The sequence below is a fragment of the Vidua macroura genome, chromosome 6, assembly GCF_024509145.1.
Source record: "Vidua macroura isolate BioBank_ID:100142 chromosome 6, ASM2450914v1, whole genome shotgun sequence".
Classification (NCBI taxonomy): Eukaryota; Metazoa; Chordata; class Aves; order Passeriformes; family Viduidae; genus Vidua; species Vidua macroura.
The window spans coordinates 58466555-58484628 of NC_071576.1; the positions used below are offsets into that span (position 1 = coordinate 58466555).

The 18074-nt window shown below is 49.4% G+C and overlaps 1 protein-coding gene across 2 annotated transcripts; it reads left to right on the forward strand.

Annotated features, from left to right (window-relative positions):
• The first annotated feature begins 3632 nt into the window (after positions 1 to 3632).
• NRIP3 (nuclear receptor interacting protein 3) lies at positions 3633 to 16319 on the forward strand. 2 transcript variants are annotated; one of them, XM_053980410.1, is made up of 7 exons: positions 3633 to 4273; positions 10612 to 10791; positions 11415 to 11497; positions 13924 to 14063; positions 14419 to 14471; positions 14564 to 14661; positions 15467 to 16319. In XM_053980410.1, the coding sequence occupies exons 1-7, from the start codon at positions 4100 to 4102 to the stop codon at positions 15486 to 15488; spliced, it is 750 nt and encodes a 249-aa protein (XP_053836385.1). In that variant the 5' UTR covers positions 3633 to 4099; the 3' UTR covers positions 15489 to 16319. The 2 variants fall into 2 exon arrangements, with proteins under 2 accessions (XP_053836385.1, XP_053836386.1); XM_053980411.1 differs by having other exon boundaries at positions 10615 to 10791.
• Positions 16320 to 18074: the final 1755 nt, after the last annotated feature.

Sequence of the window (18074 nt, forward strand, 5' to 3'; positions counted from 1 at the left end):
GAAAAGACTGGTTTGTAGTCTCCAAATCATTCCAGTTATTTTCCTGATTATGCTAGAACTGACCCTTACTAATTCACTGATGGACAGAAAGCTTATTTTAATACATCAATTATTGTGATTTCATTTTCTTAAGCTCTTCATAGTCTTTTCTCTGGAAATGGATTCTCTAAAATTTTCTCTTTGTGCTGAGTAAATTATTCATTTCAGACCTACTGCCTGCTTCTGCTTCTATTACATTATACCACTCTGTCCTTTCTTCAGAGTTTTCTGGGGCATCTCTGCATTTCTTCGGGATATGGCAACCACTAACAAATCGCTTCTTTTTAGGGAAAGATGAGAAATCAAAGAAAAGGAGGGAAAAAAAAAAAAAAAAAGGACCGACCCACTTCCTGCGTTTCCTGCTGCTGCTTTTCTCTTCACCGGGAGAGGCGATGGAATGGGGGTGTGAGCACAGTCCGCAGCTCCTCTTCCCTCGCTCTGATTAAACTGCAGGCGTGACTGGGGACTGAGCCAGTGCAAGCCGGCTGAAAACTGGGATATAACCACCACAGGTAAAGCAAATTGCATTTGAAAAGCAGGGCTGCTGTGGCATTGTCTGCCCTGTAGAGTGGCTGATAAGCTTATCAAAGTTGCGCATCCTCTCCCCTCCCTCCAAGGGCACCCGCGCTGCCGTCCCTGTCCCCAGCTGCCCGAAGGGCACTCTGGAAAGGCCAGCACTGCGTCCTTCTGTTTGCTCTTTGCAGTGGGTTTGGCCACCGAGGACTTTGCTGGGCCAGCAGAAAAGCTCTGGGGAAGATGCCCCGGGCACGGGACAGAGCCCCAGACCAGAGGCTCCGGTGTAATGTTATCCAAACCAGAGGCTCCGGTGTAATGTTATCCAAACCGGGCTCCGGTGTAATGTTATCCAAACCGGGCTCCGGTGTAATGTTATCCAAACCGGGCTCCGGTGTCCTGCAGCCTGTGCCTGCCCATGCCGGCACCTCGGCTTTCTGCACAGCCAGCCTGTCCTGGAGGGCAGGGCCAGACCCAGGCTGGAGGGGTTTTCCCCATCACAGCCCTGTGAAGCCTCTTTTTGACACTGGAATTGATTTTATATGGAGGTGAGGAGGAGCATTCCGTGCTGCTCTGGAGGCAGGAAAGAGCAAGAAAAGTGGTTTTGTCCCCCGGAGCTTTTCTTGAGTAAGGGACAGTGGTCAGCACAGGCTTGTCTCTGGTGAGTGGATGGGAATTTTTCTGAAACGTGCCCCTATTTAGATACATTGTATGGGAAAGGGGAGAAATACCACCACCTAATCTGTTGCTAACAAATGATTTAACCACTTAACCAGCTTAACCCCTGGGTTCGAGCTGTCCAAACGGAGCCCCTCCTTCAGTGTGGATCCTGCATCATTTGAGCAGATGACTTACTGCTTCTTCCCCCTTCCTCTTTCTCAGGATTAAAACCCAAGAGAGGAATTAAGCTTTTATCTCGTTTGTTACTCTTGAGCGTGGAGCAGATTTTCCTCAGAGCTGTTGGCACAAAGTGCATTTATAACATACAGAAGTGAAATTGCAGGGCTCAGACAAAATGCTTGTGTGCTGAATGGAAACACAGGCTGCAGCCTCGGAGCTGCAGTGTGAGGGGGCTTTTCACGTGCTTGCAGCTCTACTCTTCGTGAAATAAGCCAGAGCTGACTGGGCATTTGTTAATACATTGGGCAGAGTGCTGCTACTCCATGAAGCTTTTATACTAAAAATTGCCTCCTGGTTTCAGTGTCAGCCCTTTTGCTTCCTCCTTGCCTTTGGGACAGCGTGGATGCAGTTGTATATCTTTATTTAATCAGCTGGGAGAGTGCCAAATAGCTCCCAAGGTGAAAAATAAGGTGCTTTTATCCTCCTGGCCATGTGTGCCAGAGTGGAACAATGGTCCTGTCGTGTTATGACCTGAGTCAGCATAGGGAATAAAAATTGTATCCCCCTTCAGACTGTCAGCCCTGTTATCCTTCTGCAGGCTGACACATTCACTGAGCTGCGCTGGCTCATGTGTTGTGGCCTTTATGTGAGGCTGTGAAATAATGTGCTTGGGTTTTATGGCATTCTGACTCATCATCTGATTTTTTTTTCCCCCTCCTCTCTGCCAGGTCACATGAGAGGAGGCTGAACACACATGGTCTGTCCCTGGCTGCAGAACTCAGATGTGTACATTTACCCACAGGGGGCTGCTGTTCAGGCATCAGCCCTGCTCCCCAGGCCAGGAGCAGGAGCTGCAGGGTGCCAGGGGTGTCTTGGTGAGCAGAAAGTGTGAGCCCAGGCTCTGTTGGTGGGAGAGAGCAAAGGAGAATCGGTGTCCCAGCTCTGGAAGGCAAAAGTGTCCTAAAAATCTGGCTTGGCATAAATCCTGGGCTAAGCTCTGCTTTTCTTGTGCTTTGCCTAGAACATCAAAGGTCTCAGTTTAAAAGAATCAAGCCCATGTAAAGTGTTTACAGATCTGTATTGTCTCTCTGAGGCAGAGCTGCATTTTTTTCTGCACCTATTCCATTAAACAAATTACCTGGAAAGCAGAAAGTTCAGGGAAGAACCTGCTGTCCTCACCTGCTGTTGCAGTGAATGAAACCCATGTGTGCTATGAATCCTGATAAGAAAATTACCTTCTGTAACTATTACATTAATCAGTCTCTATAGTATGAAACTCTATTAAGTTTGTTAATGTGTATTAGTTTATGTTGAACACTGTAATGGAAAGAGGCATTTTAATGGAAAGAGAATTTTACTGGACACTTAATTCATGCTTAAATAAAACAAGTTAAAGGACAGCCCAGCCCCAGAAAAAAGGACTTTGCTTCTTAGAAGCCTAGAGCTGCCCATGAAGAATAAAGGATACCTCTAGTGAGCCAAGGTAATGCCAGCATCCTCTAACACATCTCCCAGCTTTGTCTGGGGTCAGAGATAAGTAACTACAGCAAGACTGGCTCCAGCAACAGCTGGGTCGTTAGGCAAGCAGCACAAAAGCTGCAAAACCACAGCAGCTTTGCCAAGTTTTGCTCTGATCAACAATCAGTGGTGTGGATGTTGATTAGTCAAATTGTGCCTGGACATTTGATAGGTACAGAAACCCTGTGTAAAACCACATTTAAGGTGCCCCAGTTTAGCTGGGACAACTTTTGAGACAGTTTTCCTGTGCACTTGAGTGGGCAGTGCTGATCCAGATTGCTGCTGGCCACGCTGTGATGAGACCAGGGGCACCCCGGGCATAAAGCACCAACCCTCCCCATGGCCAGTGGGGCTGCATCACCCCAGCCGGGGGTAGCAGCCCCCAGGAGCAGCCGGGTGCCGGGCAGTGTCACCTGTGGTCACACTTCAGCCCCGCACGCAGGACGGTCCCGCTGTGCCCGCCGGGGCTGCTCGGGGCTGTGGGCAGCTCTCAGAGCTCGCTGCTCCGGTGCTCTCTGCTGTCCGTGAGGGCTTCGGCAGCCATGCAATGCCCGTGCTGTCAGAGAGGCAGCGGGGAGGAAGGGCGGGGATGTGTTATCCCCTCGGAGCAGCCCGAGCTCCCCGCCGCTGGGTGTGCCGCGATGTGCCCAGCCCTCCGGCCGCGGTACCTGCCGCCTCCGCGCGTCACCGGGCTCCGGCTATAAAGCGCCGGCGACAGAGCATCCCCCAGCGCAGGAGACAGAGCATCCTCCCAGTGCAGGCGACAGAGCATCCCCCAGCACAGGAGACACAGCATCCCCCAGCGCAGGAGACACAGCATCCCCCAGCACAGGAGACACAGCATCCCCTAGAACAGGCGACAGAGCATCCCCTAGAACAGGCGACAGAGCATCCCCCAGCACAGGAGACACAGCATCCCCCAGCACAGGAGACACAGCATCCCCTAGAACAGGCGACAGAGCATCCCCTAGAACAGGCGACAGAGCATCCCCCAGCACAGGAGACACAGCATCCCCCAGCACAGGAGACACAGCATCCCCCAGCACAGGAGACACAGCATCCCCCAGCACAGGAGACACAGCATCCCCCAGCACAGGCGACAGAGCATCCCCCAGCACAGGAGACACAGCATCCCCCAGCACAGCAGCTCCCCCCGGAGCGCAGCTCCAAGGAGTGAGCAGCAGGAGAGATGTTTTATTCGGGGATCCTGACAGAGCCGAGTAGGAAAGAAGTGGAGATAAGGGAAGCGGCGTCTCTCCGCCAGCAGAGGAGGATGAAGCAGGCGGTTCAGTTTATTCACAAGGATTCTGCAGATCTGCTCCCTCTGGATGGGCTGAAGAAGCTGGGGACGTCGAAGGATACTGTAAGGCTCTATTGTGTTTATTGGAAGGGGACTTGAGGAGCTGGTAGGGCAGTGTATATTTCTTTCTTCACACTGCTTTTCTGTTAGGAGAAGTTGGTTGCATGTGGAAACTGATTGTAAAAAAATGGGACGTCTGTATGTAAAAGGAAGGGAGTAGAAATATGATGGTAGTTATAACCACAGTTGTTTTCTTATAGTAAGTACTTTTAGATGCCTGGCACTTAGAGTTAATAGCATTTAATTTTTAATTTTTTTTTTTTAACTTTTGCATGAAAATGGCATTCTGTTTGCAGTACCCCATTCCTCTCTGGGTCAGAGTAAGTCAGAATGGTTTCATACAGTGCATACATACACACACATGTTGGCCTGTGATCTATACACACACACCACAGAATCACAGAGATTCAGTAAAGTATAGTCACTACTATTTCAAAATAAAAAACTCTCAAGATCACGCTTCAATAAAGACTAATGCATATATGGAGTTTCTTAAACCAAAGAGACATAATTTTAGGTTTAAAATATTTACTTGTGCAGTGATCTATGTGATCCTGTACTTGGTGTCATTAACCTTGTCTGGGGGCTGGAGAGCATTTCTAAATACTGTACAGATGTTTCAGCTTTCTCTACTGGGAAAGGATACTTCAATGTAACAGCAAAAGTTCTGACAAAATTTAGGAAACATATCTATCAGGGAAAGCTCCTTTAGGTTTTTTTTTTGCCAAAGTGTTGAAAAAAAATCTTGCACCTTGTAAAACAATATTTGCGTTTTTCCAATGCTTGATATGGGTTTTATTGAAAACCAAAGTCAATATTTTTTTTTTTAGTGTTTTGTTTTGTCAGAGCCTTCCTGCTCAGCTGGGTTAGGCTTGGCTCTGCCTGCCTGGGACAAGTGGGGTGAGTTGGCTGTTCTCTGCAGTGCACACAGAGGTGATTTTTTTTGATATCCCAAGTGTTTTGCAATTGTAGGAAGTGGAGCTCCTGGCCAGGGAAAGGCTCAGAAGGAGCTTTCCTTGTCACCACTAAATCACAGCTCTCCAGCAGGGAGTTGAAGTGCTTTTCAGGGAGGGATAACATTATTTCTGTTTTCAGCAGAGTCAAAATGACATTTTGTGGCTCCGTGACCCCCAGTGAGTGGGACTGAGTCCCTGACGTGGGTTCTGCTCTGCCCAGACAAGAATCAACAGGTAGCAGGAGCCAGGGGCACTGAGCACTGAAGTCCCTGGCCCTGCAGAGAGAGGACCAGGTTTTATACCAGCACCAGGGGCAGGGCATGGGGCTCCTTGACACCACCTTAGACACAGAAATGTCACTCGAGGTGTCCTCCCTGCTCCTGTGCCATGGCTGCAGCATCACCCCTGATGCACCCACAGCTCCTGCAAGGACCTGCATGGGGGGGCTCTCTCCAGGGATGTGCCAAAGCTCCCAGTCCCCTCCAAGAGCAAAAAGAAGGTGCAATGCAGCAGAGGTGAAGTGCCCATCTGGCTGCTGGGGCTGGGGGAGAACCCAGCTGGTCTGGGCCACCCCACTGCAAAATGCCCCTTGTCCCCACGCCACAGAGGGGGGTGATGGCACAGTGGGTACATGTGGCCAGAGCTCCCTTGGCCACAGCCTCCTGCCCCTTGGGGTCTGCAGGGAGTCCCCAAAGTGAGAGCACTGGCACGTGCTCAGGCCCGTTCCCAGAGCCGCAGAGAGGATCCTGTGAATTTCAGAGATGTGTCCCTGGGGTGTGCTGCAGTGAAAGGATGCTGCCACACTCAGCCCTCACACAGCCAGGGTGGGAGAGGGCACTGCTGAGAGGACACATTGTGTGTCCCCACTGCTGTGGCTGCCTGGATGTCACAAGGGCTGTCCCCAGGAGGAGCGGGAGATTGTGCATCTCTGAGACTGGAGACCCTCCAAAATATGGGACTTCACTTTGGCGTGGCCCCAAATTGAGCAGCGCATGCCCGGAGGGGCTGAGCTGCATGATCAGGAGGCCCAGGGCAATCAGAGGTCTCGGCCCAAGGCCTTTGCATGGCTTCCTTGAGGATGATTGTGCATGTCCCCACAAAGCAGCAGGTTTTTGTCCTAGAGCTGCGTGGCAGCTGTGGTGACGTGTGTGTGGAGGGGCTCCTGACGTGCCTGCTGTTATTAATGCAGGGTTTCCTGCGGGGGTTTTCCATCAGCCTTGGCAGGAGCAGAGAGGAGGGAACAGCTCCTCAGAGATGGCGACAGGTGGTGAGAACAGATCCTGGCTGTCACTGTGGCAGCTGGCAGCAAGCATTGCAGTTTTGGGGAGAAATCCCCTTCCTTGTGGCCCTGGTGTGGGGGTACTGTGCACAGCGAAGCTGCAGCAGGTCACCAGGGTGGGTGTGCTGGCATCCCCATGTCTGTGTGCCATCACTCAGCTCTCCTGGTGATGCTGTGCACAGGCAGGTTTGATAAATACTTCTTGTGATCATCCATTTCAATGCTCTCATCATTTCCAGTGAGTTACTCTGGCTCAGACAGAACTCCAGCTCCTCGCTCCCTTTATGTACTCCCCTCTGTCCAGTATGAGACCAAGCTATAGCAAAGCATACACTGAATTTGGAAAATGTCAGGCTGGATGTAGAGAACAGAAATTGCTGTGTTTTGATGCCTCTTCCCTCTATTAGCCTCTTTCCTGAAGCCCAAAAAACTGGCATGAGATGGTCTTCAGCTGGGATGGGGGCTTCCTGACAGGGTAACCATGGCCCCCTTCCCAGCCTGGACAGGGCTCTTGCAGCTGGCTCTTGCAGCTCCCCCAGGTGCTCTGACACTTGTGCCTTGCCCCCAGAAGCCCCCGGGCCAGTTTGGAGCAGCTTTGTCCGGAACAGTCCTGCATCATTTGACGACCTGGGAAGCAGAGTTATAAATAGTAACAAAAGCAACAACAACAACAACAACAGCTTTTCCCATTTCCATCGTGCCCTCAGAGCACCCCTGGGTACCCCCAGCACAACCCTGGGTGCCCTGTGGCCCCAGCCCCAGCTCCCCACAGCTGGGGCAGCACTGGATGAACTGCAGCACGTTCAGGTGCCCCCACCTCCCTGCTGTGCATGCCCAGAGTTTGGTGTGCCTGAAATGCAAAAAGCTCTGATGCTGTGTGCTCTGCCTCGCCCAGAGAGCTGGCTGCTGCCTGGGCACACAGGGGTGCAGGGGGCAGCTCTGTGCCACCCCATCACCCTAAGAGAGGGGCTGACAGCACAGGATGCTGTCAGGGACATGTGAGTTAGGATGAAGGATGGGAAGAAGAGAGAGAAATTGATTATTTCTTGGGATTAGCTCTGTTGATGCATTAAAACTTTTCCCTTCCCCACCCCCCCCCCCACCCCACTGTCTAGGTACAGAACAAAGGGCAAACCTCCTCCTGAGATGGGTTTGTGGAGGAGGGGAGTTGGTGTCTTCCCTGAATTTCACCTCCACCTGAGTGAAATTGTTGATGGGTCTTGTTATCCCCAGATCTAAAAGCCAAATAGAGGGAAACCTGCCAGAGAAATGAATACTGCAAGCTGCAGCAATGCACTTGCTTACAAATCACAAAGGACCAAAGCTAGGCAGAATTATTTGTGCTTTTGACAGACAGTGGTAAATAAGGTCAGCAATAGATGGTGTCTCCTCTTGCTTCTTTATGTTTTCACTGTGACATTTTTGGGGATCATAGCTTTTTGCAAATATTGGGGTTGGAAATCGACCTATCTTATGAAAAAAAATCCTGATTTGTATTTATATAGTGCTGAATGATACTAGGAATTTTTTTTTTTTTTTTTGCTGACACAATGAAATGTAACATTCTCTACTTTTATAAAACTTTCAACATTTTTTTTGCAATGCAAAGGAATATTGTACCAGGTGATCTGGCTTCCTTCAAACACTGCCAGGCCCACACTGGAGGGAGAACACAGCTGCCTTCCTCACTGCTGACAGGAAGAGGTTTTCCTCCTCTCCCTCCCTCCCAGACATGGTCTGCTTGCAGTTTGCAAATGTGCATTTGCAAATGTCCCCTGGCACATTATCCATTTACCAAGTGCGTATCCATCACTTGAGTCATCTCTGTGGCTAACATCCCTCACTCTGTTGCACACAAGAGTCAAGGGAAATCCAAGTTAAAGCAAACTAATTAATAGCCTGAGACAGGATGTTGCTGCAGGGAACCTTTTCAGCCCCCTCCTGCCAGATTATTGCTGTATTGGAGCACAACATAAGGGATATTTGTCCCCCCAGAGGCAGGATTTGCTGTGGTTTTCAGAAGGGCAAGTGTCAACAAAAGACAATCCCATTTGTGCTGCTAACTTGAGTTTGCCGAGTGATGGATTTTTTCCTTTTGATGATGGATCCCATGTAACATTAATAAAAACTAGGGCTTGAGAAAACCCATATATGCTACTGATTAACAATCCATAGGAGAAATGGTAGTTTAAAAAAAAATAGGTTGAATTCAATGGTAGTTAAAATAGTAGTTAATGACAGTTAAAATAGCAACGAGGAGTGTGCTGCAGATTGAGGCCAGGCAGATCAGATGTCCTGGGTGATGGCATTCAGAAATTTCTCTTGGTCCTGCCTGAGTGGGGCTGGGCACAAGGAAGTGACCACTGTGTGACAGGCTGTCTTCTGGCCAGCTGGGTGAACCTCATCATTTACTTCTACACTCCCTGTCCTTCCTTTTATTGTTTTTAAATGGTGTGAAGAATTAGTGTTCCAGCTGTGTTCCTGAGCTGCAAACATAAAGGATGAAAAGCACATCCCATCCACTGTCAGAAAACCCTGGCCTGCATTTTTGCTCTGGTGAGGAGCACTGGAGGTGCTCACAGGACTGACTCTGCTCCTACACTTCTGCCTCAAACCAGGGATTCCTCATTTCCAAACTGACCTGCTTGTCCCTCCACACAGGGCCCAGTACCAGTGCAGCCTGCCTGCCTTTAGTCCAGTTAAGCAATACTGCTTTCTGCTGTTTGGCCTCACTGGGAAGGCAGCACAATGTCAGATCTGATTCCTCCCCATCAGGAGTTGCTGCTTAGACACAGGACGTGCTCTGTGGTGGGTTGGTCAGACACAGCCCCTGCAGCCCAAAATGGCCATGGGATTTTATTTCCAGTAGCAGAAATCAGGAGAGTGCAGAGTGGGGATGCAAGGAGTTGATGTATCCCAGTGACCACTGGTGCTGCTGCAGCTGCCCCATCCCATCAGCCCGGTCCAGCTCCGCTGCCTGCATTGCGCCCACAGCGCGATCCGAAGCGCCAGCGTGGCTGCAGTTATTTTAGGATGATGCCAGGTTGCATTAGACTTCTGTAAGTGGTGTTATTTAACATGCTGTGCACAAGGGTGGGCACTGGCCAGCTTGGGGAGCCACGGCCCGAGGTTTTCAAAGTTATCCTGACTCTGATATTCCCTTGGGATGAGGGGGTTTGCTGGTTCAGATGTCTCTGCAGTCACACAGGCATATTTAACATGAATGCAAAAATTCAAGGATAAGCCAGTAAAAATGTCTCACCATGGACAAATTAAAATCAGAAGGAAAGGCATTAATGGGGAGGGCAGATTAGCCAGGCAGAGAAATGAGCAGATAATCAGGCAGAGTCATTTCACCTCCAGCAGAGTGTGTGCATCCATCTGCGATGAACATTAAACATAAAAAGGCTTTTGGGAAAGAGGTTGGAGGAGATCTTGAGAGGCAACATGCTTCTCCCAGAGCAAATGGAAATAACAGAGAAAGTGTTGGGAATTCTGGGAGAATACCTACCTGCCTCAGATGAGCTTAGCTCTTTCCTTCCTCTCCCTTTCCTCTTGTGATATGGCACCCAGGATTGGTCCCATTTAGCCACCCTTAGCAACTAAATAAAAGTGCAGGGGAACGAGGCACAGAGGGCAATTTCAGACTTTCTTCATACTTAGGTATGGTGAATATAATTGGAAAGTTGATTAGTTACCTCCAAATTTTTCACATCACTACTGAATTCCCAATATCAAGAGATGAAAGCAGTTATGGTTGAAACACCAGCTTGAAAAGGCCAGACTCGTTTGGATTCCTATATGCAATCAAACCTTGAATTTGAGTTTGGTAAAAGAAAGGTGTCCCTCCAAGGTCTCAAAGGTTAGTAGTTTGAAAGTATTATCCCCTTTGCAAAACAAGGTTCTTTTTAGCCAAAGACAGGTAGGCCAGAACTAGCTAGGAAAAATAGCTGTAGTCTGGGAATTAGGGAGAGTGAGACTTCATGGCCTCCCTCCCGTGAGAGCAGCGCTGGCCCATGGGCACCACAGGCAGTCTGGTGGCACAGGCCACTGTGTGGCTTTCCTCTGACTTCACCCTGCTCTCCTGTGTGTGTTCTTCCTTAAAGCAGCCACATAACATCCTGCAGAAGCGCCTGATGGAGACAAATTTATCCAAGTTCCGAGGCAGCCGAGGCAGCCGGGCTCCGAAGGGCGATCTCTCATCACAGACCAACAGGCTGAACCAAACCAAACTGGGCAGCTCGGGGAAAACAGAGGATGAAGAGCTCATAGTGGTGAGCTGCCAGGTAATAGTACTTCCACAGCCTTTTGTGGGTATTTTTTTGCTGCAGATTTTATTTCCCACAGTCTCAGGCTGTGCTCTTGTTCTCCAAGATTCCCAGTCAGGTTTCTGCTCCCATGGGACTGTCACAGCTCTGGGGATACAATCCCACTGCTGCTCCAGGCTGCTGTGGCAGAGATGCCCACCTGGGAATCACAGAGAAAACTGGTGTGATGGGTGTCTTCCCTTACACATCAGGGCAGAGGGGATAGCTAAGCTGGGGCAGCATGCTGAAATTCTGGGATATAATTATCCATGGCAAATCCCTGTGCTCACAGCCTGCTTGTTTTCCTTAAGTGCCATCCCTATTTTCTTTGCCCAAGGACAATTTCACATTTCCCTTCCTTAGCCCCATGCTCATTTGTATTTCCCACTCTCCACAGTATTCCCTCCTGCCTGGGCTGCCCCATCTGCTCTCTGCAGGGCCAAATGAGCCAGGAAGGGCGCAGGACCCCACGTGCATCTGAGCGTGCAGGGGAGCAGGGATGAGCTGGCATGAGGAGAGTTCATGGGCACCAGAGCTCCTGGACACTCTGGTGCTCATCCTGCATCCCACACATCATTTCCCATCTCTTCTTGCTCTTGCAGTGTGCGGGGAAGGAGCTGAAGGCCGTGGTGGACACTGGCTCGCAGCACAACCTCATGTCCTCCTCCTGCCTGGACAGGCTAGGGTAAATATCCAGCTGGATTTCTGTTCTGCAGGAGCGTGGCACCTGGCAGCACAGGCAGTGTCCTGGGGCTGGGGCTCTGCCCATGTCAGTGATGGTCATTCTAGAAGGGCTGGGCAAGCTCCTTGACCCTCCTCTTACAAGCAAATCCTGTTCCAGTCTTACCTGGCAGGGAGGTGGAATAGAAAGCCACTGGTACCACCCTATCCACCCCTGAGGGAATCCCTTCAGAGGGTTGGATGCATTTGTATTTTTTCACTGCCTGCTTGTCACTCAGTGCCTCATGAAACAGTTGAACCTTCCCCAGCTTTCTGTGTCCCCAGAGCAGCCCAGCCCAGCCCTGCAGGCTCCCGTGGCAGGGCAGGGACCAGGCTGCTGGACATGCCCCCAGACAGTGGCTGCAGCACTGCTGGCCCAGCAGCCACTGTAAAGAAGCTGTGTGCATGCATGTTCTCAGAACTGGGTGTCTGATGCTGCTCTCAGTTACAAATTTCTCCTGGTTAAAGGAAAAGAAAATGTATTTATGGATTATTAGAGGTGACTGACAGCCATTTGCAGCAAAACTCTCTGTCATCTCTGAGGAACAGTACCAGGCTTCAGCTCACAGGATATCAAGGAGGTTTTGGCACTTTATTCCCATGGAGTCATTGCTTTTTGCAGCTAACTTGCAATAATTATGAAAAAAAAAAGAAAATTACACCTGCTCACTGAGCACTACTGCACGGCCCTGACTGAATGGTGCCTGTTCCTGTCCTAACGTTAATTACTTCTTTGCACAACAGTGCTTAGTGACTGGAAGGTGGCTGTGCTTAATGCAACCTTCTCACAATGTGTGGAGCAGCTCAGCCAAGCTTAGGATGGCCACACGATGGCATTTGGAGGATTTCATGCTCTGGGACACTTCCCCTGCTCCCTGTGTTTGTTACATGAGTCTGGTGCCGTTCTTGCAGCACTGCTCTGCTGCAGCAGCCCTGTCCTTCAAAGAGCACTGAAGAAAGAGGTCAGAGCCTGTTTCTGCTGCCCAGGTCTCAGGGGACCCAGTGCCTCAAAGCATCATTTGTGTGTCTGATGCTCAGGCTCAATTCCTCCCTTCTTTTCCAAGGATTTTTTGTGTCTTTTCATGATGCCAGTCACTCTCTCCCCCTCACAGTGGAGTAGGCTCACAGCTTGGCAGTATGAGAAATCCCCTGTGGAGCTGTAGGAGGTGCAGGAGGTGGCCAAGGAACTCATGAACTTCTGATTGGTATGTTCCTACTGATTTTTAAGGCCAGACTCCAAGAAAGCAATAGAGGGGATCCAGCTCCTTTTCCCTGCTACCCCTCACAGTCCTTGCACCTGTGCTAAATGGTGTGGGCAATGCCCACCTCAGTCCTGGAGCCTCTGAGGGGGCTGGTCCCCAGGGCAGACGGACGGACAGACAGGCAGACACATGCACTGCTGCAATGCGGCTCAGCAGAAAGGTACCTCAGATAGCTGAAACTTGATCTGGCTTTTATCTGAGGGAGAGATCAGCACCTCAAATGGCCTTTCCATTAGATTCTTGCTCAGTTTAAAAGAGAAACTGAAGCTAAATATTTAATTAGTATTGTCAGACTGCTTCAAAGGGTGTAGATAGAAATACCTGAGATATCTCTGACATCCTTTTTTCTTTTCTTTGGGCTGAATGTGATTGATCTGTCCCCATTTCCTCTGAACAAACTCAGCAGCAGCACCTAACAAACTAAAAAACACGGGCTGGGCCACCCTGGATGTGAGCCATGTTTAGCATGGAGAAAAGGGGCCTCAGGGGGTACCTTATTACTCTCAACAACTACCCCAAAAGGAGGCTCAAGTGAGGTCATGAGTGACAGGACCAGAGGAAACGGTTTCAGGTTGTGCCATGTGAGGTTTAGTTTAGGTATCAGGAAAATTTCTTCCCTGAAAGGGTGGTCAGGCCTTGGAACAAGCTGTTTAGTGAAGTGGTGGCATCACCATGCCTAGAAGTGTTCAAAATATGTGTGGGTGTGGCAGGTGTGGCAGCTGGGGACACAGCTGGACTCGGTGACCTTAGAGGTCTGTTCCAACCTCAGCCTTTCTATGATTCCATGGGGACAGAGTGTCAGCTCCACTCATGGAAGCTGGAGTGAACTGACCCTTCCTTACACCCACACTGCATTAGAAGCAATTCTGTATTCCCCAAGTCTTAGGAAAACGTAGGAAAGAGATTCCTTGGGTAAAACCCAAAATGCAGCACAGAGCTGTGCTTGGGCAGCACTGTGGGCCATGCTGTGTTCTGCTGGCTGCCAGGGGAGCAGCTTTCCAACAACAGCGTGGTAAATGAGCAAACTAAGAGCACTTCAGGTGTAAGCACCCTCCAAACACGGTTTGCTCCTTGCTGGAAGAGCCAAGCCACGGCCATTTGATGTTAGGAGTGTTTTCAATGCCCACAGGTTAAAGGAGCATCTCAAAGCACTCCCTGTCGAAGAGGAGATGGTTTCATTGCCAAACAAGGTGAAAGCCATCGGGCAGATCGAGTGTCTGTCCCTCACGGTGGGAGCGGTCCCCGTGGAGTGTGCTGCCCTCGTCGTGGGTGAGTGCACAACCCTCTGCTCCTCCACCATGGGCTGGGGTCTGCTTCCTCTTACCCCAGCAGGAAAAACAGAGCTTTAGGAAGGTGCTAAAATTCAAATAGAGTAAGTTCTTGTTCGGCCCCCCAGAGGGAAGGGGGAGGATGTGTTCACAAGCTTGGCTTTGCCATGCTGATGGAGCAACCACTGCAGGCATATATATCCTCCTGCCATCCTGTGCCCTCCTGTTCTCCTTTGAGTCAGTCCCTTTATAAACAGGGTTTTGTTTAGCAGAGCAACCACAAAGGAAGTCACTGACAAAAAGCCCAGGAGGGCATTTTGAATGTATAAATCTGAAATGTCCTGTTTTTTTTCCAGAAGACAACAACCAACCCTTTTCCTTTGGGCTGCAGACACTGAAGTCTCTGAAGGTAGGAGTTTTCCAGCAGGATGCTGATGAGGAAGCTGGGACCGCTCTAATTTGCAGTTTGCCCTCTTACCTAAAGACATTTATTCTCTACAGTGTGTCATAAACATGGAGAAGCAGCACCTCGTTCTGGGGCAGATGGACAGGGAAGAAATCCCGTTTGTGGGCGTTGACAGTGCTGAGGCAGGAGAGCAGTAAGTAGTCTGGGGAGGTAAGCTGCATGTGCATCCCTCAGCCTGCTGGCAGTGCCCCCTGGCAGGGCCACACAGGAGCTGCCAGACCCTTTGCTGGAGGCAAGTGAGAGCTCAGTGGCCCTGGCAGAAATTGTTTTCATCAGCTCATCAAATTTTGAAACGGAGTCCCGATTTTTCGGCAGCCTTTGTCAGCTTTTACTGCTTTTTTTTTTCCTGGTAAACATTGTACATCAAAGCGGGTGTCTGACAAGACATGCACAGGGGAATGCCTTAGGAAATGTACTTTTTGGAGGTCACCAAGAAGACTCCTTGAGGCCTGCTTTGACAGCATTCACAAACAAATTTTTGTCTGGAAAATATTTATGAAGCAAGGCCAACAAACCCACATGAATGTTTGAGAGAGAGATCCTGCCTGGAGATAATGGTGTTGCCACTTCTCCCCGCATTACCCCAGCAGCCCTCCTGCCAGCTCTTCCTGGTGTCCCAGATTTATCCAGCCTTATCTCCCTAAAGAAAGGTAAATATGTGCTGTACCTCTGAAATGTGTGTAGCCGTGGTGGCTGGCTCTGCAGGCAGGCAGGCAGGGCAAACCCCCTCCTCCCAGGCACTGCATGGGGCTCCTTCTTGCAGGGTGCTGTGAATAAGAGATGTTTCACTGATTCCTGCCTCTGACTCACGAAACCAGCAGGCACCGAGTGCCTGACAGGGTGTTTGCACTTCTGTGCTGCTTTCAAGGCCAAATTATGCTTCCCCCTCTCCCCCACCATGGAAAATGCCTGTTTTACTAAACGTCTTTTCCTTCTAGTTTCAGCAGTTTGGAGGCATAAAGAGAAATTGAAACACCACCCCCTCGCAGGAGCTTGATATCAAAGAAATCCTGTGCAGCTGTTCCAGATGAAACAGCAACGTGCTGCTTTGAAAACATTTATACTAGGCTACAGCTTGAGTAGAGCTAAATGAAATCCTGTTTGTAGCCAGTAATTTAGAGATATTGTCATGTTTATCTATGGGTTTTGAGAAACAAACGTGCGCTTACTTTCTGGACTTTTCTATATAGTGTCCTCTTTATTACAAACAGTTGGGAAAAACCTTATGAATTTCTTCTGATGAGAAAAATACTTTTTATAGTGGCCTCGTATGAGTAATTGTACTTAGCTGCGATTAGAGGCTATCAGAATGAGATTTTTATTAATGATTTTTCCAGGGGCTAAGCATTTATATTCACTTAATTGATATTGCCACATTCAAATGGCCATTACCAGGAAGTTACTCAGAGTAAAATAACAATGTTAATACCACCTAAAAATTATAGCTCATCCTGTTAGCATAGCATTGTTGCCATGTAATTAGGGATGCAACTGCTGGCTTGATGAGAAAGAGCAATTGCAGAATTATTAATGGGTTACAGGCTTCTCTGCAGTGGCGTGGCAGAAGCACAGGAACAGGATCTGGGAGGGCTCCCAGGGTGATCTCCCAGTGTGGGGTTGGCACCAGCGCTGGGACTCAAAACCCTCTGAGCAGGGATCCTCTGGGCAAGTCGTGGCTGCCTTCCTGTGGGGGTAGTCAAGTAAATAAATCATTACAGTGGGCCAAAAGGCAACAAACGAGCACAGGAATGTGTTGTCTGGAAAGCAGCAGATGCAGTGCCCTGGGCTGCCCCTGCCCCTGCCCACCCAGCACCCAGCCTGAAAACCCTGCAGCTCCCGGGCCACGGCTGGTGCAGGTTATCGACTCCAGCTGCACTTCAGTGCTGCTGCCAGAAATGCCATATTTTTTATATCTGTCTACAAATCGCTCGGGTTCTTAAGTGTAACCCTTGATGACCCTCAGGGGAGGTGGGAGTTTTTGCCAGTACAAGCACTTCATTTGGTGTCACTGTCCTGGAGCAGCAGGCTTGCTGCTTCCCGTGCCACACAGTATTGCCTGGGGGAGCCTGGCCTCGCACAAACGCGGCTTCTTACGTTTTCAAAACCTATTGGGAATTAATCGCTGTCATCTGCTGAAGAGGCATCTTTAAAATTCAGAATAATCCCCTTGTGATGTTGTGCATCTGCTGATGGCCAGTCCTGCTGCAGCTGGATCCTGAAGGGATGCAGTTGTGCTGCAGGAGCTGCTCTGCCAGCTCTGACTTGCCAAAAGCGCTCTGGCCCCAGCGTCAGCCACAAGCACCATCGGCATTCCCACTTCGGAAGCCTCTTGATGGGTCTGGCTGAGAATCAGAAAGTTTTGTCACCTCATGGCCATCAGCAGCCAGGCTCCTGCCAGCTGATCCAGTGCGTGCCCACCCTGCCATCCCATGCCTGCCAGAACATCTCAGCTGGAGCTTTATCTCCTGCAGTGGGTTTGAACCTCTTTTCGATATTGGGTATATCCAGCAAACCTGAACTATCTGTATTTTGAGCTATTTTCTATTTTGGTGATGAGTTTCAGTGCTTTCTCTACATACAGTATTTTATATAACACAGCTATAAATAAAAAAATATATATATATTTACAGGGTTGGGCTGCCCAGGGTAGTCCCACTGATGTGTTGTAGAAATATTTCACTAAATATTAAATATATTTGATTATTTTATATGCTATGAGTTTGGTATTTTGGTACTTTTTTTTCTTTATCTGCATATTACTGTGCTAAATGTCAAATTAAATCTAAATAAAGTTACACCATTATCGCTGTTTATTTGCTTGTGTGCTAGATATGCTGGGTTTTTTTTGTTTTGTTTTCAGTGCATGTCTCTGTTAAGAAAAGGGGTTGTTTCACTCTTAGGTCTGTTGAGGCTCTAAAGGGCTTTTGGAAATGCTGTTGGGAATTGCCATTGAACTGAGGGAGACTGGCAGCTGGGATGAATTAACCAGGACAGGCTAAATGGCACACAGCACTTGGGCTAAAAGGTGAGCACTTGAAATCCCAGCCTTCTGTCACCATGGCTCTCCCTCCCGAGGGAGGAATGCGATCTGTGAGATCCTGCTGTTTCCAGGTTTACCCCTTTGGACAGCTGTTTTGGTGTCTGTGCTGTGTTCAGTTAGCTTGCTGGGGCAATGCCAATGCAGGTGGATACGAGAGTCCTTTGTAAACTCTGGAAAGCCAGGAAAAGAAAGTGGCCAGAACACAAGAGGTGAGGCACGAGCGCCACAGCTATGTGACCACAGGCAGAGGTCAGGGTCTTTCCCAAAGCTTTGAGTCTGGATTTAGGGACTCCTGTCCCTGCCTGGATAGGCTTTAGGATGCTTCAGCAGTAGTTGAGCTTTGTCTTACTGATGAGAAATTATCCTTTCACCCACTCCAAGTCTCACAGCAACAACCTTTGGTGGAGCAGCAATACTCCATGCCCAGTGAAATTGGTTCTCCTCAATGCTGGGCTGGCATTTTCTCTGAGCATGGAAAGAAACCAGGCTCCAGCAATAAAATGGAG

What these genes read in the sequence shown, in the direction of transcription:
- NRIP3 (XM_053980410.1), top strand. Translation starts at nt 4,100, where the DNA reads ATGTTTTATTCGGGGATCCTGACAGAGCCGAGTAGGAAAGAAGTGGAG. An exon ending in GTGTGCTGCCCTCGTCGTGG is followed by an intron (nt 14,064 to 14,418) that starts GTGAGTGCACAA and finishes TTTTTTTTCCAG; the next exon opens with AAGACAACAACCAACCCTTT. An exon ending in AGTGCTGAGGCAGGAGAGCA is followed by an intron (nt 14,662 to 15,466) that starts GTAAGTAGTCTG and finishes TTTTCCTTCTAG; the next exon opens with TTTCAGCAGTTTGGAGGCAT.